This window comes from Carassius gibelio, chromosome A22, assembly GCF_023724105.1.
Source record: "Carassius gibelio isolate Cgi1373 ecotype wild population from Czech Republic chromosome A22, carGib1.2-hapl.c, whole genome shotgun sequence".
Taxonomy (NCBI): domain Eukaryota; kingdom Metazoa; phylum Chordata; class Actinopteri; order Cypriniformes; family Cyprinidae; genus Carassius; species Carassius gibelio.
The window spans coordinates 12,652,052-12,671,785 of record NC_068392.1 but is presented as its reverse complement, the minus strand read 5'-3'; the positions used below and the strand labels follow the sequence as shown (position 1 = coordinate 12,671,785).

At 36.9% G+C, this 19,734-nt stretch overlaps 1 protein-coding gene across 1 annotated transcript in view; it reads right to left on the bottom strand.

The window, feature by feature from the left end:
- Positions 1-1,923: 1,923 nt before the first annotated feature.
- Positions 1,924-19,734, bottom strand: part of LOC127943251 (prolyl 3-hydroxylase 2-like) — a 45,098-nt gene continuing 27,287 nt past the window's right edge. Inside the window, exons 2-15 of the mRNA XM_052539572.1 lie at positions 16,743-16,895; positions 16,429-16,618; positions 14,083-14,214; positions 13,277-13,404; positions 10,901-10,990; positions 9,873-9,913; positions 9,708-9,799; positions 9,290-9,417; positions 9,060-9,155; positions 8,659-8,809; positions 7,419-7,536; positions 7,188-7,263; positions 6,962-7,102; positions 1,924-3,016 (exon numbers count right to left, since the gene is read on the bottom strand). Of these exons, the coding sequence (XP_052395532.1) occupies positions 2,924-3,016; positions 6,962-7,102; positions 7,188-7,263; positions 7,419-7,536; positions 8,659-8,809; positions 9,060-9,155; positions 9,290-9,417; positions 9,708-9,799; positions 9,873-9,913; positions 10,901-10,990; positions 13,277-13,404; positions 14,083-14,214; positions 16,429-16,618; positions 16,743-16,895 (1,629 nt within the window). The 3' untranslated portion in view covers positions 1,924-2,923. The remainder of the gene's footprint in view (positions 3,017-6,961; positions 7,103-7,187; positions 7,264-7,418; positions 7,537-8,658; positions 8,810-9,059; positions 9,156-9,289; positions 9,418-9,707; positions 9,800-9,872; positions 9,914-10,900; positions 10,991-13,276; positions 13,405-14,082; positions 14,215-16,428; positions 16,619-16,742; positions 16,896-19,734) is intronic.

Here is a 19,734-nt window from a genome sequence, read left to right as displayed (position 1 = left end):
CATTTCATTTCATGTTATATTCCATTTAACAGTTCTCTGCAAAATGTAATCCGGTTTTATTGTATATATATATATATATATAAAATACAAATCACACATACTGCTAATTTTAATCTTATAATTTTAACACAACACAATGCAATGCTTAAAGGGTTAGTTCACCGAAAAATGAAAATGTCATTAACGATTCACCCTCATGTTGTTCCAAACCCGTAAGAACTCTTTTATCTTTGGAACACAGTTTAAGATATTTTAGATTTAGTCCGAGAGCTCTCAGTCCCTCCATTGAAGCTGTGTGTACGGTATACTGTCCATGTCCAGAAAGGTAAGAAAAACATCATCAAAGTAGTCCATGTGACATCAGAGGGTCAGTTAGAATTTTTTGAAGCATCGAAAATACATTTTGGTCCAAAAATAGCAAAAACTACGACTTTATTCATCATCGTCTTCTCTTCCGTGTCTGTTGTGAGCGTGTTAATAACACAGCAGTTCAGTGATATCCGATTTACGAACGAATCATTCGATGTAACCGGATCTTTTTGAACCAGATCACCAAATCGAACTGAATCGTTTTAAACGGTTCGCACCTCTAATACGCATTAATCCACAAATGACTTAAGCTGTTAACTTTTTTAATGTGGCTGACACTCCCTCTGAGTTCAAACAAACCAATATCCGGAGTAATTCATTTACTCAAACAGTACACTGACTGAACTGCTGTGAAGAGAGAACTGAAGATGAACTAGCCCCAGCCATATTTATTTCACAAAAAATTTCACTTTCTACATGATAGATTATTTCAAACAATGTTCTTTACTAAACAGGCTTTTAAAGCTCACTTACCTATGAATAAAAGAGGAAACATTGTCCTGCATAGTCGATCCATGTCCAAGTTAGCATAGTTCAGAATAATACTGTAAATCACCCCGACACTAACTATAACAATAAACTAAAAGACAGTGACATACATACTTACAACTTTTTTTAAACTGCATCAAACAAAAACAGCACCTGGACTCTTTAAAGGAGAACACCTGAAGCTTTTCTGTTTACTTGGGAGGGTTAAAGCTTTTGAAGTCTGGTAGAGATCCATAAATGGGTTCCTGTGTGGTCATGCATATTTACACATATATACTGTTATATTAATAGCTTATGATTCCTGTAAAAGATTCTGCTAGAAATTGCTTAAAATACTCTATGCACTAATTTTTAACATAAGAGTACACAGCCATTTGTTACTTGAATGTGCTAAGTATCTGGTTTCATCCACTTCCAGTTATTCTAGCTGTACAATAACAGTTTGGCTATGCTAAATGATATTGCAAACTGGTATTTGTTATCATTTTATTATCAGATTTCTGAAGACAAAAAAGTTTAACTGTTTAACACATTTTGTTGTTCTTCCAGTTATTTATCTATAGCGACTAATGAGTTGAAACAGATTTGGAGAAATTTACGTGAGCATTGCATGACTCGCTCACCAATGGATCCTCTGCATTGAATGGGTGCCGTCAGAATGAGAGTCCAAACAGCTGATAAAAACATCCCAATAATCCACATGTAATGCACACTTCTCCAGTCCATCAATTATGGCCAGAGTTTCTCAAAGACATTAACTGATGGACTGGAGTCAATGTGGATTATCGTGATGTTTTTATCAGCTGTTTGGACGGCACCCATTCACCGCAGAGGATCCATTGGTGAGCAAGTCATGCAATGCTCATGTAAATTTCTCCAAATCTGTTCTGATGAAGAAACCGACTCATCTACTTGGTCTGAAGGAGAGAACATTTTTAGAAAATGTACATTTTTGGTTGAACTACTTCCTTAAAACCTGATTAAACCTAAGGGCAAGGCTTTCACTGTCAAATATTTTCCATGTTTGTTGTGTATTAAAAAATCAGTGCAAGTAAAGGACACAAATAAGTTTAATTCAGTCTTTAATTTAAAAATACATATTGAAAACATGTAATTAAATATCAGTGAGAAACAGTGGCCATCATCCTTGTTCAAATTCGACAAGAGCTGAGGCAAGTGTGCAAAGCACGTTTCATCTACCCACAGACAGATACACGAGTCAATGAATTTGAAAGGAAAGGACAATTAATATGCCACATTTAAGTTCAAATTCCTTGAAACAGGAACAAATAGCCTCTTTTATTAAAAAGGTTCCTAATATCAAATGCTGACGCTCGCTATTATAGCAGTCTACGATCGTACTACAGCACAGCTCGAGTCAGATTATTTGTAAACAGTATAAATTAACTCTTTTGAAAGCAGTGTGGTGTCACAATGTGAAGGAAATCACAGTGCACTGTTAAAAAAACAGAAGAATATACAGTAAGTACAGAACTGTGCAAATCCAAAATTTTCATAGTCTGTTTCATTAGGTAACTTGTGATTACGTCTAGTTAAATATACTTGAATATAAAATGCATCCAGTATAATGTATATATGCTCTTGTACAGTGTAAATTCAGTCTTTGGTGGTATGAATGGCAAGTAAGTCAAACCATACTTTCCTTGATAGAAATTTAAATTATATTCACTGTTTCTTTTAAAGTCAACATAAAAATATATTCAGAATTACTTCCGTAATGATGTATTGAAGTATTACCATCTGAATCAGGAAAAGGATCATGACAACTACCACGATATAAATACCATAAATACGATAAAAAAATACCACGATATATCGTTGAGTCGGTTTTGACTTCATGTTGACTTTAAAGGTATGCAACGTAATAAATGTGAGCTGAGATTTTATCTGCACACATGATAATAACAATGCTAAAATTCTCACAAACAGACAGAAAACTAAATAAAAAACAAATTTCACGCAGTAAAAAAATAAAATCATTCTGATCATTAAATAAATAAGAAATGACGTGAACCCTGTACTTTCTCTCCCATTGGCTGATGCACTATAACTCGTCTTTTGGGTTTATGTGCAGCTCTTGGTCCCTCACAGGATGATTATCCAAGCCTTGAATCACCTCATCGGCTTGAAGCCTCTCCTGCAATTACATTTAAAACATATTATATTACGTCAAATTTAATACATCACACATTTTTTTGGCATTCTATTATTAAACATTATTTGTTTAAACACTAAACAATTCTTAAAGTGTTTTATGTTTTAAAATAAAAAAACTTAAAATAAATGTTAATTATGACATTTATAAAAAGAAACTGAAACGCCGGCCGATATGGTGTTGGAGGTTGGAGGTTTTTGCACCTATATATGTGTGGATTTCTTCTTCCATCGGTAAAACCAGAGTGTGAAGGATGAATTAGCAGAGCAATAGCACAGCTGTGCATAAAGTATTGCAATCCACACGCAACATAACGGGATGCATATCAGATTCAGTAGAGGACAGTTTGTTGGTGTGTGCCTCGCGACCTGTGACCAGGACAGCACATTTTTGAGGTGTATCGAGAGCCACAGTCTCTAGGGAAGTGTCAGCAGTTCACCACAAAAGACATACCTCATCCTACAGGAGTTAACTGTTGCTTTCTAAAGAGGAAGAGGAAGCTTTCTAAAACGGATGCGATCCAGATTAAATCCAAAAAACATTAAATCCTGGACTGTTGCATGCCCAGAGTGAAGCACTGCGTGGATCAGTGATGGTTTGGGCTGCAATATCATTGCATACCTTAGGCCTACTAGCGAACTATATTGGAGGACCATGTGAGCCCAATGGTTCAAACATTGCACCCTGAAGGTGGTGGCCTCAAACACGATGATAATGCACTAATAAACACAGAAAGACTGGTAACAGAGTGGTTTGATGAACATGACAGTGAAGCTGAACATCTCCCATGGCCTTCACAGTCACAAGATCTGAATTCTATTGAGCCACTTCGGGGTGTTTTGGAGAACCACAGGAAACGTTTTCTTCCACCAGTATCATGTAGTGACATGGACACTGTTTTGAAAGAGGAATGATTCAAAATCCCAGGACTTGATTCGGTGGCCGAGAGAGCTCAACGCGCTGCAATTTAAGAAAACACATGCAAATTGAAAAAACACCAGCAAATGAAGAAAACATCTTCATCAGTTTGACAGCACGAGTGTTACAAATCCTCACAACACATGCATATAATGAAATGCGCTCCAAATCCTCACAGCTCATGCAAATTAACAAACACGCTGCAAATAGCACTGACCACAACGGAAATGTTTCAAGGAGACCCCAAAAAGTGCCTGGGATTTGCTTATTGTGTAGTGACTACTGGTCAGTGGTGAACTGAAAGGTGGGGTTTTTTTAAACACCCTGATTGCATGATTCCTTTATCTTTTGGATATTATTAGCCTAAATAAGCTGAATAATTTCATGATTAACTGTGAAACGTTACTAACTTTAATATCGTCAACTAAATATAATTTCAAGGTTAATGAAAATAAATTTGCAATACTTCATTAATTGTTTCTTAATTTGCACGTGTTATGAGGATTTGCAGCGTTTCGTTATATGCATGTATTATGAGGATTTGCATTGTTTCGTTATATGCATGTGTTATGGGGATTTGCATTGTTTCGTTATATGCATGTGTTGTGAGGATTTGCAGCGTTTCGTTATATGCATGTGTTGTGAGGATTTGCAGCGCGTTTCATTATATGCATGTGTTGTGAGCATTTGCATTGTTTCGTTACATGCATGTGTTATGAGGATTTGCAGGGTTTCGTTATATGCATGTGTTGTGAAGGATTTGCAGTGCATTTCATTACATATATGCATGTGTTATGGGGATTTACAGCGTTTCGTTATATGCATGTGTTATGAGGATTTGCAGTGTTTCGTTATATGCATGTGTTGTGAGGATTTGCAGCGTTTCGTTATATAACACATGCATGTAACGAAACAATGCAAATGCTCACAACACATGCATATAATGAAACGCGCTGCAAATCCTCACAACACATGCATATAACGAAACAATGCAAATCCTCATAATACATGCATATAACGAAACGCTGCAAATCCTCATAACACGTGCAAATTAAGAAACAATTAATGAAGTATTGCAAATTTATTTTCATTAACCTTGAAATTATATTTAGTTGACGATATTAAAGTTAGTAACGTTTCACAGTTAATCATGAAATTATTCAGCTTATTTAGGCTAATAATATCCAAAAGATAAAGGAATCATGCAATCAGGGTGTTTAAAAAAACCCCACCTTTCAGTTCACCACTGACCAGTAGTCACTACACAATAAGCAAATCCCAGGCACTTTTTGGGGTCTCCTTGAAACATTTCCGTTGTGGTCAGTGCTATTTGCAGCGTGTTTGTTAATTTGCATGAGCTGTGAGGATTTGGAGCGCATTTCGTTATATGCATGTGTTGTGAGGATTTGCAGCGTTTCGTTATATGCATGTGTTATAAGGATTTGCATTGTTTCGTTATATGCATGTGTAATGAGGATTTGCATTGTTTCGTTATATGCATGTGTTATGAGGATTTGCAGTGTTTCGTTATATGCATGTGTTATGAGGATTTGCAGTGTTTCGTTACATGCATGTGTTGTGAGGATTTGCAGCGCGTTTCATTATATGCATGTGTTGTGAGGATTTGCATTGTTTCGTTACATGCATGTGTTATGAGGATTTGCATTGTTTCGTTATATGCATGTGTTGTGAGGGTTTGCAGCATTTCGTTTATATGCATGTGTTGTGAGGATTTGCAGGGTTTCGTTATATGCATGTGTTGTGAGGGTTTGCAGCATTTCGTTTATATGCATGTGTTGTGAGGATTTGCAGGGTTTCGTTATATGCATGTGTTGTGAAGGATTTGCAGCGCGTTTCATTACATATATGCATGTGTTATGGGGATTTACAGCGTTTCGTTATATGCATGTGTTATGAGGATTTGCAGTGTTTCGTTATATGCATGTGTTATGGGGAATTGCAGCGTTTCGTTATATGCATGTGTTATGGGGATTTACAGCGTTTCGTTATATACATGTGTTGTGAGGATTTGCAGCGTTTCGTTATATGCATGTGTTGTGAAGGATTTGCAGCGCGTTTCATTATATGCATGTGTTGTGAGGATTTGCAGCGTTTCGTTTCATGAAGTGCTGGTGAAGTCTCAAATCTCAAGTGAAGATTCGTTACACTTGTTGTCAAACTGATGAAGATGTTTTCTTCATTTGCTGGTGTTTTTTCAATTTGCTTGTGTTTTCTTAAGTTGCAGCGTGTTGAGCTCTCTCGGCCACCGTAACTTGACCTATTGCTAAATTGAAAAAAGTATAAAGTTCTCAAATTTAATGTTATGCATACATATCAAATTTGAGGGGGTAAAAAGAAATTTAGGTTCTTTAGAAGTGCATAACATCTTACTTCCTCCTTATAACCTCACCACAACTGAGAACACCTCATGTTTTTCTTTTTTTCCCCAGGTTTTAGATATCAGAAGCATAGAGAAGTTGTAATAATACAATGCCCTGTTTATTTCAAAAGATAAAAAAATTATGATTAATGAATGTAAGTCGCACCATGTACATACACCACAGGTATTTTTTAATTTAAAGTGGCCAGGGTTCACTGACATGCGTGTAGAAATACTCCAGGTCAAGGGCCTTAGAAACCTGTGTGTTTAGTGTATTTAAACACAATGGGCATCATGCTAGTGCGTTGTGAGAGCAGGAAGTGGTTTAGTGGTTTGAGAGCACTCACTGGTGGGTATAGGTGGCCATATGTGGCTCAAGACTTGTGCTTTATGTACAATGGAAAATTCCACTTCCTTTGAAATGACATTTTCCAACAAGACAAGAATTTTAGTGATATATATATATATATATATATATATATATATATATATATATATATATATATATATATATATATATAATACAGTCATGCCACCATGTTAATATAATTTAATTGGTATTACTAAAACCTAAACCAAGACTGAGAAATAAACACTGAATGTGCTTGTTATGACAGACATGTCCTCACCAGCTCCCTGTAGAGGGGGTCTAAAGTGAACCAGAGCGCCACGGCACACCGCTGCCCCCTAGTGACCGCTCGCACACCGTGTGGGTTCTCCCCGCCGGACGAGAACCCCACCATCCGCCCACACCTGGGCTTCACCGAGGCCTGCGACGGGAAAACAGAGCGTTTAACTGCCAAACTCTTACTGAGACGACAGACAGATGAGCAAAACACAGTAATTCTTCCTTACAGTGACGGTCTTGGCATCTATTTCTGTAAAGATGAATTCTCCACCATCAAAATTGCCGTTCAGATACAGCAGCGCACTGCATCACCAAAAAGAGAAAGAGAGAGAGAAGAAATAGAATTAATATCAATTGCTTTGTGTGAGACTTTGGCAAAAAAAAATGACACATTTAGTTTGAAGTACAACTGTTTTGAGTGCTGAAGAGGGTTTTAGAGCAGTTTTAACACTTCTTACCTGTAGTCTCGGTAGGTGTAAGCAGGCGGCTCTTTCCAGCACTCATTCGCTTCTGGGTCCAGAAGACAGTTGTCAGCATGTATTGGATGACTGAGGTCATTTCTGTGGTCCTGCTGACCTGTTAAAATAAATTGTAATTGGACAACTCTAGACAACAAAACCAGTCTTAAGTGTCCTAAAATTGACATGCATACATCATACATCAAGCTGAATAAATAGCTACGCTTTCCATTGATGTATGGTTTATTAGGATCTGACAATATTTGGACGAGACACAACTATTTGGAAATCTGGAATCTGAGGGTGCCAAAAAATCGAAATACTGAGAAAATCCCCTTTAAAGTTGTCAAAATTAAGTTCTAAGCAATGCATGTTACTAATCAAAAATTAAGTTTTGATATTTTATACATTATATTATTTTACAGTAGTAAATGTACAAAATATATACAACATATCTTAACTTAATATCCTAATGATTTTTGGCATAAAAACAATGTTTTTATGTTTTTTTGGTTATTGATAAAAATATACCCCAGTGACTTAAAGGGATAGTTCACCCAAAAATGTTAATTCTGTCATCATTTGCTCACCATAATGTCGTTCCAAATCTGTAAGAGTTGCTTTATTATGTTGAACAAAAGAGAATATATTTTGAAGATTGCTGATAATCAAACATTTGGTGGTTGCCAATGACTTCCATAATAGGAAAAAAATATATACTATGGAAGTCAAAGGTGAACTATCCCTTTAAGACTGGTTTTGTGGTCCAGGGTCACACACACACACACACACACACACACATAATATATATACAGGGCCGGAATGGTACTCATTTTCAGCCTGGCCCACCTTAGTTCACGACTGACAATATCAAAATAATGTAATTAAAACCTCACAGTATAAGTCTACAATACTGCGCTGTTCACTAAAGCCTTGTAATTCATCGTATTTTTCAAAAATATAAGCATTTCCAAATTGCAAACGTCATTATTTTGCACGGCCGCTATCCGTTCATCTCATTGTCTTCTTTTGTTGCACTCTCGGTGGATTTAAGGGAGAAGAAACTCAGCTTAGTACATTTGGCTGAGTCAGTTTCTAGATGTCTTATTTTGTAAACATTTTACACACACGGTATGTAAGTATACACATACCTCATGACGCAGCATTATGTGTAATATATTCTGACTTAAGTAATCAAAATGTGTTTTAATCTGAGAAACTGAGAGCTGAGGTGACGTACCAGATACGGCCGTCCTACACACAAGATGTGTGTATGAGAAATGAAGAGTAGAGTTTAGCATGAAGTATGACTCAATTATCCGCCTGGCCTTCTCGCTGACATCATAAAAGAGGCGGGCACTTTTTAAAGGAGCACGTCCCTCATAGCCATACTGCAACGATAAATAACAAAGAATTGATCATTAATATGCCAACATTCATGATGTTTAATAATTCATGACTCTTTGTCCAATCAGAATGTACATACATTCCATTATAACACAAAGTACTGATGAGAAATATGAATTAAAACAACTATTTTATCCAATATTTGTGTGTGCTACGTATTTTTTTTATGCTGTTGGCACTGTAATAGGGAGTTAATGAGTCACACTAAGTGTTAAAAACTCAGAAAGATCAAACCTTCAGCGTTTTCAATACTGTGGCCCCTTCGAATTTCTCATTTGGTGTGTGTGGAGACATCTTCCCCTTGTAGCCGTCGCCAGCTGCAGTGACACTCTAAGGAAATATTGAGATAACAACCCATACGTAACTGTAAAGTCACAGTACATCTGACATTAAATGAAATACTAGATCACATGAGCTGATTAGTTTCAGACACTGAGAATGGCACAACAGCAGTAAACGCTCACGTGTGCCAGATGTTTGAGCTCAGAGCACTCGTCCTCACTGATGACATCATCAAAGAGCACCCTCTGACTCCCATTCAGGGTGACGGAGTTCTGTACGAGTCGTACCTTCTCATACAGCAATGGACCGCCTATATACACACACGTACACACACAACCACAAATGTACTTTTAATAACCAATAGAAATGGTTAAACACTGAAACAGTAATAGAAATATAACTAATGTGCAGAAGCAGTATAGGAAACCAGGCGAATTTGTGAACTGGATCAATTGGTTCATTGAAAACAATCAACTTGTTGCCATTTTTGTAGCTTTGAGTTCTGTATATGCCAGGATTTTCATATCTGTTATGTTTATGGTTATGTATCTTGCCTTTTACAATATTTAGTTCATTTAAAAGTCAGAAGCAGCATATCACCTTCCCGCAGCTCTTGTAACTGAGACACTGTGACATTTCTCTTGGCTGATATTGGCACATAGTCCATCCAGCCATTGGTACCGGAAGGAATCCTAAAGACACATATTCAAAACATAAGCTCTGAATATTATCACTATGCTTTAATATATTAATGAAAACGCCTACCTGTTAACATCTTCTCTTCCACCTGGACTGCTCCAGTAGTTCTGAGGAAAAACAACAATCAGAAGCGTACATAAAAAATTTTTGAAATGAAGAGCTGTGCGTTTATAATAGCTTATTGGTGACCCCACCACAAGGGGGCGATGAAGTCTCTCAAATCTAACAGGCGCACCTGTTCCCTGTTACAGCTGTTTCATGATCGAAACATTTCCTTGTCCGTGTTATAACTTATTCCCATTGCCTACATGCTACATTTGAACTTGTTTATGATATTCAATTCCTCATATATTTACTAAGTGAACTCTTAGTTCAATCAGCAAAAAATGTTTTCAAAGAGGCTTCCCCTGTCTTCCATTGGTTAAACAACAGTCCCGCCCACTGGAGCTCTATAAAACTATTTGGGCTCATCAGACAAACAGCAATGTTTTGAAATCTCTACACTTGACCATGTCGTTTATTCATGGTTTCTATATATATATATATATATATATATATATATATATATATATATATATATATATATATATATATATATATATATATATATATATATAGCCTATATATAGTTTAAATGCTATTTTTGCTTGACAAATAAAAAATTCTCAATTTTTCCTAACTGCAGAAATGATCATGGGTTAGAATTTTATTTATTTATTTATTGTTTTTGTTGTTGTTGGTTTTTTTGTCAGTACGTTACAGTAAAAATGATGAATATTGTATATACAGACCTACATTAAGTAACAATATGGCTTCTTAAAATGTTATTGGAATTATAAATATTTTTGATTAATATTAAACCTAATTTAAGGTTTGAACAAAGCCTTAAATATATGCCGCAAACTAATAAAGGAAAAAACTAATAGCTTAGAGTATTTTTTTTTTTTTTTTTTGGTCTATTTTTCACTCAACTACAAATTACTAGCTTGGTTACTCTGCATATTAAATTGGTATAGACAGAAAAAAAAGCGCAGACTTCAGAAAACTTTAGAAAAGCTTTAGAAAACCATTTCTGGTTCATTTTGTGTACTTACAGCTTCAGTATAGGGGACTCCAAGATTACTGCTGCCGATGAGCAGCAGGTCTAACTCCTGTTTGTGTCGCTTTAGATACTGTTCAGCTTCCTGTGGCAAAAAAAGCATAGTTAGACTGATTATATTTCCTACATGCTGTAGCTTTAAGATTATGGCCCTAATTATTTTATCACCCAAACACAACAAAACCTGAGGGATGGGTGGCGTACTCTCCTAAAATCAAGCCTGTTCCACAACCTGTGCGATTTCTCTTGGCATTTTCCAAGATGTTTTATTAGTAGTCTCTGGCACTCATTTAAAGCAACTTGTTGTAACTGCAGCAAAGTCTGCTGCTTCTAAGTGTGGTCGAGACCACATCAAACGGCAGCCTTGGTGCCCTTTTGGGGAAAGAGTTACATGGGTAGCTTTTGCGGCTTAGTGTTCTTCGAATGCAAACAGCTCGCAATTTTTTTCAGGGAGCTTTGTGGTGTTTCAGTGAAACTTTCAACTCAGCTTCGAGAAGACTGTGCTGTCAGCACAGCATCTCGGTGGTGAATTAACAAGGTCCTGGAGGAACTAGAAATGGGGCAATCAGACATGGAAGCAAGCCAATATAGATGGAAACACTGCAATGGGGCGCAAAGTAATATACTTGGCTGTTATGAGCTAAGAACTGAAGGATCTTGCAGGGAAAGACGTGTTGAAGCCCTCTGGCTCTTGACTTACCAAACTCATCTGGCTTTTAGCTTCCAGGCTTTCCAGCGAAAGACTCAAGAGTGTGTGGATTCATAACTGTACATCTTGGATACCGAACCCACTAAACACATAATTATTCTAGTGTGTTTATGCACACTGGCATCCTGCCAAACTCTGCACTTGGGAAACAAGTATACCATAGTGATTTCGTAATAGATCTGGACTGGAAAGATCTGGATCTGTTCAAAAGCTGCAAATGGCGATCCAAGAGCTATCACCATTATGAATTTGAACTTGTACAACGGCGACTGTTGCTAGTTTATGATAAGTTACTTTAAAAACAAGCATCAACTGAAAAGAACAATAAATTGAGACCTTTAGAACAATATATATATATATATATTTATATATGTATGATAGGTAAAAATTGATAGCCTGAATGCACTGTAAGTCGCTTTGGATAAATTTAATATAATTTAATTTAATTACACACACACACACACACACACACACACACACACACACACACACACACACACACACATATATATATATATATATATATACTTTTTATTTCAGTTAAAAGTTTATTTTATTTCAAGTAACTGATCATGAACTAGGGCTGGTCTGAATACCATTTTTTGAGCTTCGACGCTTCCGTAGTAATCAACACCGAATTTTAGAAGCTTCAGAGGGAGCGGCTGAACACACTGTATTCTTCTCTCTAATCAAGGCAGAAATCTCTGTGTTTGTCTGTCTGTTTGCATTTTATTTATGTCGAGAACCGTTTATCCAGTCGACTTCATGCGTGGGGGGTGGTGGTGTGATTTGGGGATGGGGGTTGGTGTTGCTGTGGACCCAAGGGAGTGCAGTGTTGCATTTTGGTACAATATAGACATGCAACATGTTCCGAATTAATCAACTTTTAATAAACTACAGAACAGCGTGAGCCGAAAGTGGAACAAAAGTGGAAATCCTTCAGGAGTGTCGAAGTAGTCATTGGACTGGTTGAATTCTACAGGATTTCCGCGAGACGTGTGTGTCCACATGGAAACAAAGAAACCAAACCCCCTCACGAAAGAAGAAAGCCGTCTTGTTTACAACTGTGACGACGAGCGCCTATCAGGATCAACTAAGCACTGGATTTTCAAAAGTATGTGAGATATTTAAAGTTCGTGGCATAGAATCTTTAAAGAATGTCGGAGAGTTTCACACACAACGGTCTGTTATTGTGGCGACATTTCAACAACTCGAAACGTGATGATGAACAAAAACGAACTGTGATTGGTTGTTTGACACGTCGGTCAAACAGCCTCATGGGAGGGGCCTTGGCCAATGAAAGCTGCCATCAATTCCAGACCTACAGTCTGGATGGCAGGTGTTCAAAAAAAAGTGTCTAAAAATTGAAAATCAAATGCCAGTCCACCGAACAAATATTAGAATATTCTGGTCCAGTCCTATCATGAACATGAATTACTCATTCATAAATTGACTTTTAAGCACCACAGTTATATAGGTCAACCTATTAATTTTACTGTGTGTGCAATCGTATTCTCCACCATTAATATGTTCTGATGTCAGCCATACATTTCACTTTCGCTTACACCATAGAAGCCATAAAGGCCTTAAAGCACTTGAATCCCAACATTTGATGCTTGCAGCTACATTTTTTTTTCTGCATGTTGCACTGCCATGTCTCACCTTACGAGGCTGGCCATCATGTCCTAGCACTTCCCTGTAATACTCCACATTCTCAGTCATGGACTCTTCACCTTCGTGGAACAACAGGAAGGTCAACGCGCACTCCAATGCCTCCTCATTCCTTCCAGCTTAAAACACAGAGAAGAGAACCAGTTATTAAGTTTTGATGAAGCCACCAGGGCTCTGTTTCTAGGGTTTTACATCCTGTGAGGCTGTCTGATTTTTGGGAGTCATCTTTTCCAACAGTCACGTTTATTTCCTTTTGGAGACCCACATGCTCAGAAACATTCACATTCCAGGCCAGTGACCACGATGGAACATAAACCAGAGGGATGAGCGAGTGGAAACACACGGCTCTGAGACTTGCAAAAGAGATGGCACTCGCACACACAACTGAATGCCTTGTCATTTTATGAACAATAAGCAGTGTTTGTGAAACTAAAATTTCTCATCTCAAAGCAAAAGTTCTGCTTTGACATTTTCAAGAAGAAATCAGTCAAGTCTGAAATATTTATCGGACTCTTCCTCTCCTTCACTGTGAGTAATTTCACGATTAATGAGGTTTTGTTATTTAAAAATCATTTTCAAGGTACTTTTAATCTGATTATAATTACTGCTGACATTTCCAATACAGGCTATTTCTAATTTGACTGATGGAAGACAGTAGTGTCGTAGCCAAGATCCAAGGAGAGAATTGGGGTCAGATACCAAATCAAGCCCAATGAGTTTTACTTCAAGACCAGACGCTGTAAAGGTGAGTACAAGAACATTAATTCAAGCCAGTTTTGACATATATGGAGGTTTACCTTGGAAATAGGCAAATTGCAGGTAGTCATAATGCAGTGGCAGGTAGTTTTCCATAGGCGACAGGCGACCGGGGCGTGTGGCCAAGTCTCGGATGCACTCATGCTGGCAGTGAAGAATCTGTGTGTAATGATCTGGAAGACAAAGTTCAACATGATTTAGATAAGGGGTCTCGAGGTCAAATCAGCTTGGAGCCTCTGGCAAGTTCCTATTCTCAATCTGGAACCAGTTGAAAAGTTACGACACACATGCAGATGCTTGAATTTGAACTATTTACCATTACACTCTCAAAAAAATAATGGTTCCAAAAGGGTGTTTTTGCAGTGATGCCGCATAGAGGAACCATATTTGGTTCCTCAGAGAACCTTTCAGTGAACAGTTCTTTCAGGTCCTCGATGCATATATGCAAATAAAGATTCTTTATTTTTAAGAGTATTTGTGGAAAAACAGAAACGGCATTGTGGCAGGATCTAATTGCTTGATTACACACTGTAATTCTGGTTGGTAGTTGAGAATGTGATCCATGTCTTTTCCCAGAGAGTATGGAGTGAGATCATCTTACTGGGATTAAATCAAAGATGTCCAACCAGGGTGCTGGTGTATTTCATGTGGTCAAGGTTGAGGATTAAATTAGAGAGCTGAGAAGACTAAACTCACTTTAAAGGGTTTCATTATGGGTAGTAGGCAGACTGTTCCCACGTGAAAGTGGGATTAAAAAGATGATTGAGAGCTTCTATCAAAAGAGGTTTTAACAGGCATATTATGGGATGGAGAGGCTTTTGTCAAATTTGTTCTGTGGTAGTGTATTCATGTATTCACAAAGGCATGTAACTAGCTCTTGATTGCTTTTGTAAATATAACAAAGATTACCTTGAAGCCACCTAAATCATGCAGACCAACCCATCTTTTGTTAATATGGCAGAAAATGAGCCCATAATTGTAGTAGAGAGTCATGTCATTGCATACTAAAAAAATACATACTCATATACTCTCAGATAATTTAATGTGCACAAATACACCCGACGGACAGAAAATGTCGGTGACATCACTCCAAATATTTTCCAGGGAGTCCTTGCTGAACTCTGAGACATGCCATCACAAAACCCCCTGAAGCTAACGTCAGAAACACTGACAACCCCTGTAAAGAACAAGTCCTCTCACGACTGCCCAATCCTCTCAAATTTAAGCCACAAATAAATGTCAATCATTCACAGCCGTTCACATCCTTAATCAGAAGAATACAATCAGCAATGATTAAGAACCATTATGGCAGCTCAGTGAAAAGCATTGTTTTTAAAGCCAGATGTTAGGCGGATGTTATGACATAAGTGTTAGAGAGTTATGACTCCCCGTTTGACTTTTATGAACTTTCACATAGTTAAAAGATGTCAGTTAGTTTTATTAGCTGTAATTAGTGCCCATCGTGCACCTATTACAGCAATTTTACTGAAATGTGACAGCCTAAACTGAAAGCGGCTAAAAACTATTAGTCAGCATTGAGACATCTTTGTCAATATCTATGAATATGATGAATGAAAATATGTGATAAATGAAATACTTTTTTTTTTGCACACCAATGCTGTATTTATTTCATCAAAAATACAGTAAAAACAGAAATATTGTGGATTTTTTTCAGCAATTTAAAATAGGTTTTCCTATTTTCATATATTTTATAACGTAATTTATTCCTGTGATGCGAAGCTGATTTTCTCAGCATCATTATTCCAGTGTTTAGAGTCACATGATCCCTCAGAAATCCTGCCCTGCCTTTAAATGGCTATGTTTTTCAAATTGAGGTCAGTTGGACTGTGTGTGACCTGCTGAATTTCAAACAGTAGTCTGGTTTTGAGGAAGAATACAATCCAGACAAAACATGGCTCATATTTTGCATGCTTAACAGATATAATCCATGTAACTTCACAGGCTTAGGTTAAACTGAACAGCTTCTGTATCAATATATAATGAATCATAAAAGTGGATCCAAAAGCTTTGATCCAAAGAAGCTTTTCAAGTTGAAAGATTTATTTGCAAAACACTGTTCAGGGCAGCTGAATGTCACGCTCTTTGAAGCTATTTGTTGTTGTACTATCATGAACTGCCTGTCAGACACAACAATAACGGATTATACTTTAACTTTAACATTACTCTCGCCTACAAAGAAAGGACTTGCATAGAGGTCAGAGAACGGGAAGATCTCCATTTCTGGAAACACAAATAGCTCTGAAACATGATATCCACAACAGAAAGTCCCAAAAGAACCGCTTGAGAATGGAAAATTCCCAGAACCTTCTCAGGACCACAGATGATAGCTTTACCACATTTAGGAGGAAGCAGAAAAGCATCTGTACCTGAGATTAGCTCGTAGAGGTTGTATTTGTACGAAACATGATTCTGCTCATCAAAGTGCTTCGGTCCTTCACAGAGGGCCCGACACTCCAGATCAGCGCGGTAATACTCAGTCAGAGCCTCTTCAAAAAACGTCACGGACTCTTTGTACTTGCCTTTGTTGTAGAGCTTCACCCCAGCAAAGAAGGCTCTCTGTAAATAGAAAGATGCACTTCATGATGCTGAACTTGTTTCAGGTGTTTCAGGCTTTGTAAGGTGCTCTTGGAGGTTCAAGAAGCTTCAAACAGTGCCGTAATTGGGGTCAGCAGTCACTCACCTGGTGTGGGCGGGATTCCCGGTCAATAAAGTGTTCCTCTTTTACACCTTTCTGGGCTTTGTACTGCTCCAAGTGCTCTCCCATCTCCACATGCTCAGGGTTGGCTTGGAAATAAGTATGAGCGGCAGACACAGCTTTGTCCAGTTGCCCAAGCTGTTTCGAAAAGAAACAGAACACAGAAACATTTGAAAAAATCTACTTTGGAGGCCCACTCTGGCACAATTTTGAGATTTACAGCCCAAATATAAAAAATTGGCATTGCAAAATATGTCATTTGAAGTTGTAATTGTCACATAAATGCAATTATCTGTAAGAAAAGTACCAGACCTTGTGTGTAATATCACAATCTTTAATCAAATCATTATGAGAATTAATAAAAAATATTTTCGGCAGGGAAGCTCCTTTTGGCTTCTGAAAGTGATAATAAATTTAAATAAGTCGTGGACTGTTTAAATCATAATTCCAATAAATTCTGCTTTACCACTGGAGGACAAAATGTCAAAACAAATTCACGGAAGCCATCAGAGGTTATTTTCCGGCCTGAAAAGTTCTTGAATTGGCATTAATTTCTTTAATAATTACTAGGTACAATACATTGTATGAAAAGAGGTCTGTTTTAGGTTTGTACTAACTCACACATTGCAAAAATTATGACAAAGTTAATGATGAACACATTAGCAAGAATCGCATGGATCTTTTGGAGTTTAACACCACAAGTCACAAAACACATCAGAAGGCTATCAGCATCAGGACTTGCAGGTCCAAACCGATTATGATTTAATTAAGACTGAACACAAATGCTTTAGTTTCTAACAAAACATCCTTAAATACATAAACTACAGCAAAAAATGTTTAATAAAATATCATTTTATGCTTCTGATGTCTCCAGAAACAACCATAAATGGACCACTGCACAGTGGAAAATATGATCCCCAATCATCCTCGTTTTTTTTCCCTTGTCTTTTGCGACTCAGCCAGGGTTTGGTCTTTTATGTTAGGGAATGAGGCAGGGAGACTGAAGGCTTAGGGGGACATGCTTGGTTACCTCTGAAAGGCCAAAGAGCAAGCTGGCGTCGACTACATTCCAGTGTCTTCTTTCTACTACCCCTCGTCCATACACACACACACACACACAAACTGCTGTGTGTCCCAGCTGCGAATGGATCACAAAAACCATGAATGGATACAGCAGGGGGTATTTTTGTATCCCATCCAAATGCTGACCTGTCTGATTTTCATCTACAGCAGGTCAGATTCCAGGAGCTGAAGCCAAGACACGACTTGGCCCCTCAAATCTGACTGTTATGTTCAGTCACCTCACCTGGCATGTTTATCACATGTGCAACAGTAGCGTATCAAAAAATCCCCATGCCCTGACAAATCCTGTAATCGTCAGAGAACAGAGACCAAAGAGTTCACAAGAGGTGACTGAAAATGGTCCAGCTAGACACAAAAGCTCAAATGCAGCTAGGATCTAGTCTGGATTGGTGCATTGTCTGCTTACATTCACAAGTCTCTCGCAGCTGTTCTCTCAGTTACCAAAAACACAACAGTTCTGAGACTGCTAAACCACCAAATTTAGTGGTATTTAAGTGTGTTTTATGTTCCTGTATAAAATTGTTCCCTCTGAAAACTTTGTAATGTATGACTCTGCTGAAAACCTGCTGAACAAAAGGGATTGTAGAAGCACATTTCTGTTTTACAACCATCATATATTAAGCTAGTTTTCTTTGCGGAGTATATAACCTACTATGTTTTAAACCAAAACTGTTAGTAGTTAAGTTCCTTCAGGCCTTGTGGACATTGTAAAACAGATGTTTGTTGCCATGCACATTTTACACATTTAAATGCAAATTAGGTATATAATAACACAATAACAGAACATGCAACCTACAGTAACATAACATAACCTAACATATAACATAACATATAACATAACATATAACATAACATAGAACATACCATATTCTAAACAATATAAGATAGCCTAACATCCAACCTACAGTAACATAACATAACATAACCTTTAACATACAAGCTAACCTAACATACAACCTAAAGTAACACAACACAACACAGCATAGCATAGCACAACACAACACAACACAGCACAACATAATATAACATAACATGCAACCTAACATAACCTAAACCATATAAGCTAGCATAACATCCCACCTACAGTAACCTGACCTAACATAACCTAACCTAACCTAACCTAACCTAACATAACATATAACATATAACATAACATAACATAACATAAAATAACATAAAATAACATAACATAACATAACATAACATATAACATAACATAAAATAACATAACATAACATAACATCACATAACATAACATATAACATAACATAACATAACATAACATAACATAACATAACATATAACATAACATAAAATAACATAACATAACATAACATCACATAACATAACATATAACATAACATATAACATATAACATAACATAACATTACATAACATAACATATAACATAACATAACATAACATAACATAACATAACATATAACATAACATAACATATAACCTAACATAACATAACATAACATAACATAACATAATATATAACATAACATATAACATAACATAACATATAACATATAACATAACATAACATAACCTAACATATAACCTAACCTAGCCTAACATAACATAACATAACATAACATAACATAACATAACATAACATAACATAACATAACATAACATAACATCCAACCCAACATAGCCTAACATACAAGGTGAAGTAACATAAGCTAACCTCAGTGTTGGGCAGATGCTGCATGTTAGCTATGATTTGAGGCTTTTTGTTGTAGACTTTGGCTTAATTAGACTGAAATAGTAGCTGATTTAATATCTAAACAAAGACTTGAGTCTCACTGGCCATGTTGCTAGCAAGTCCTGTGAAGGCATATTTTAGTTCGCTTCTAAATTATTTAAACAGATGGTTTCACAGCTG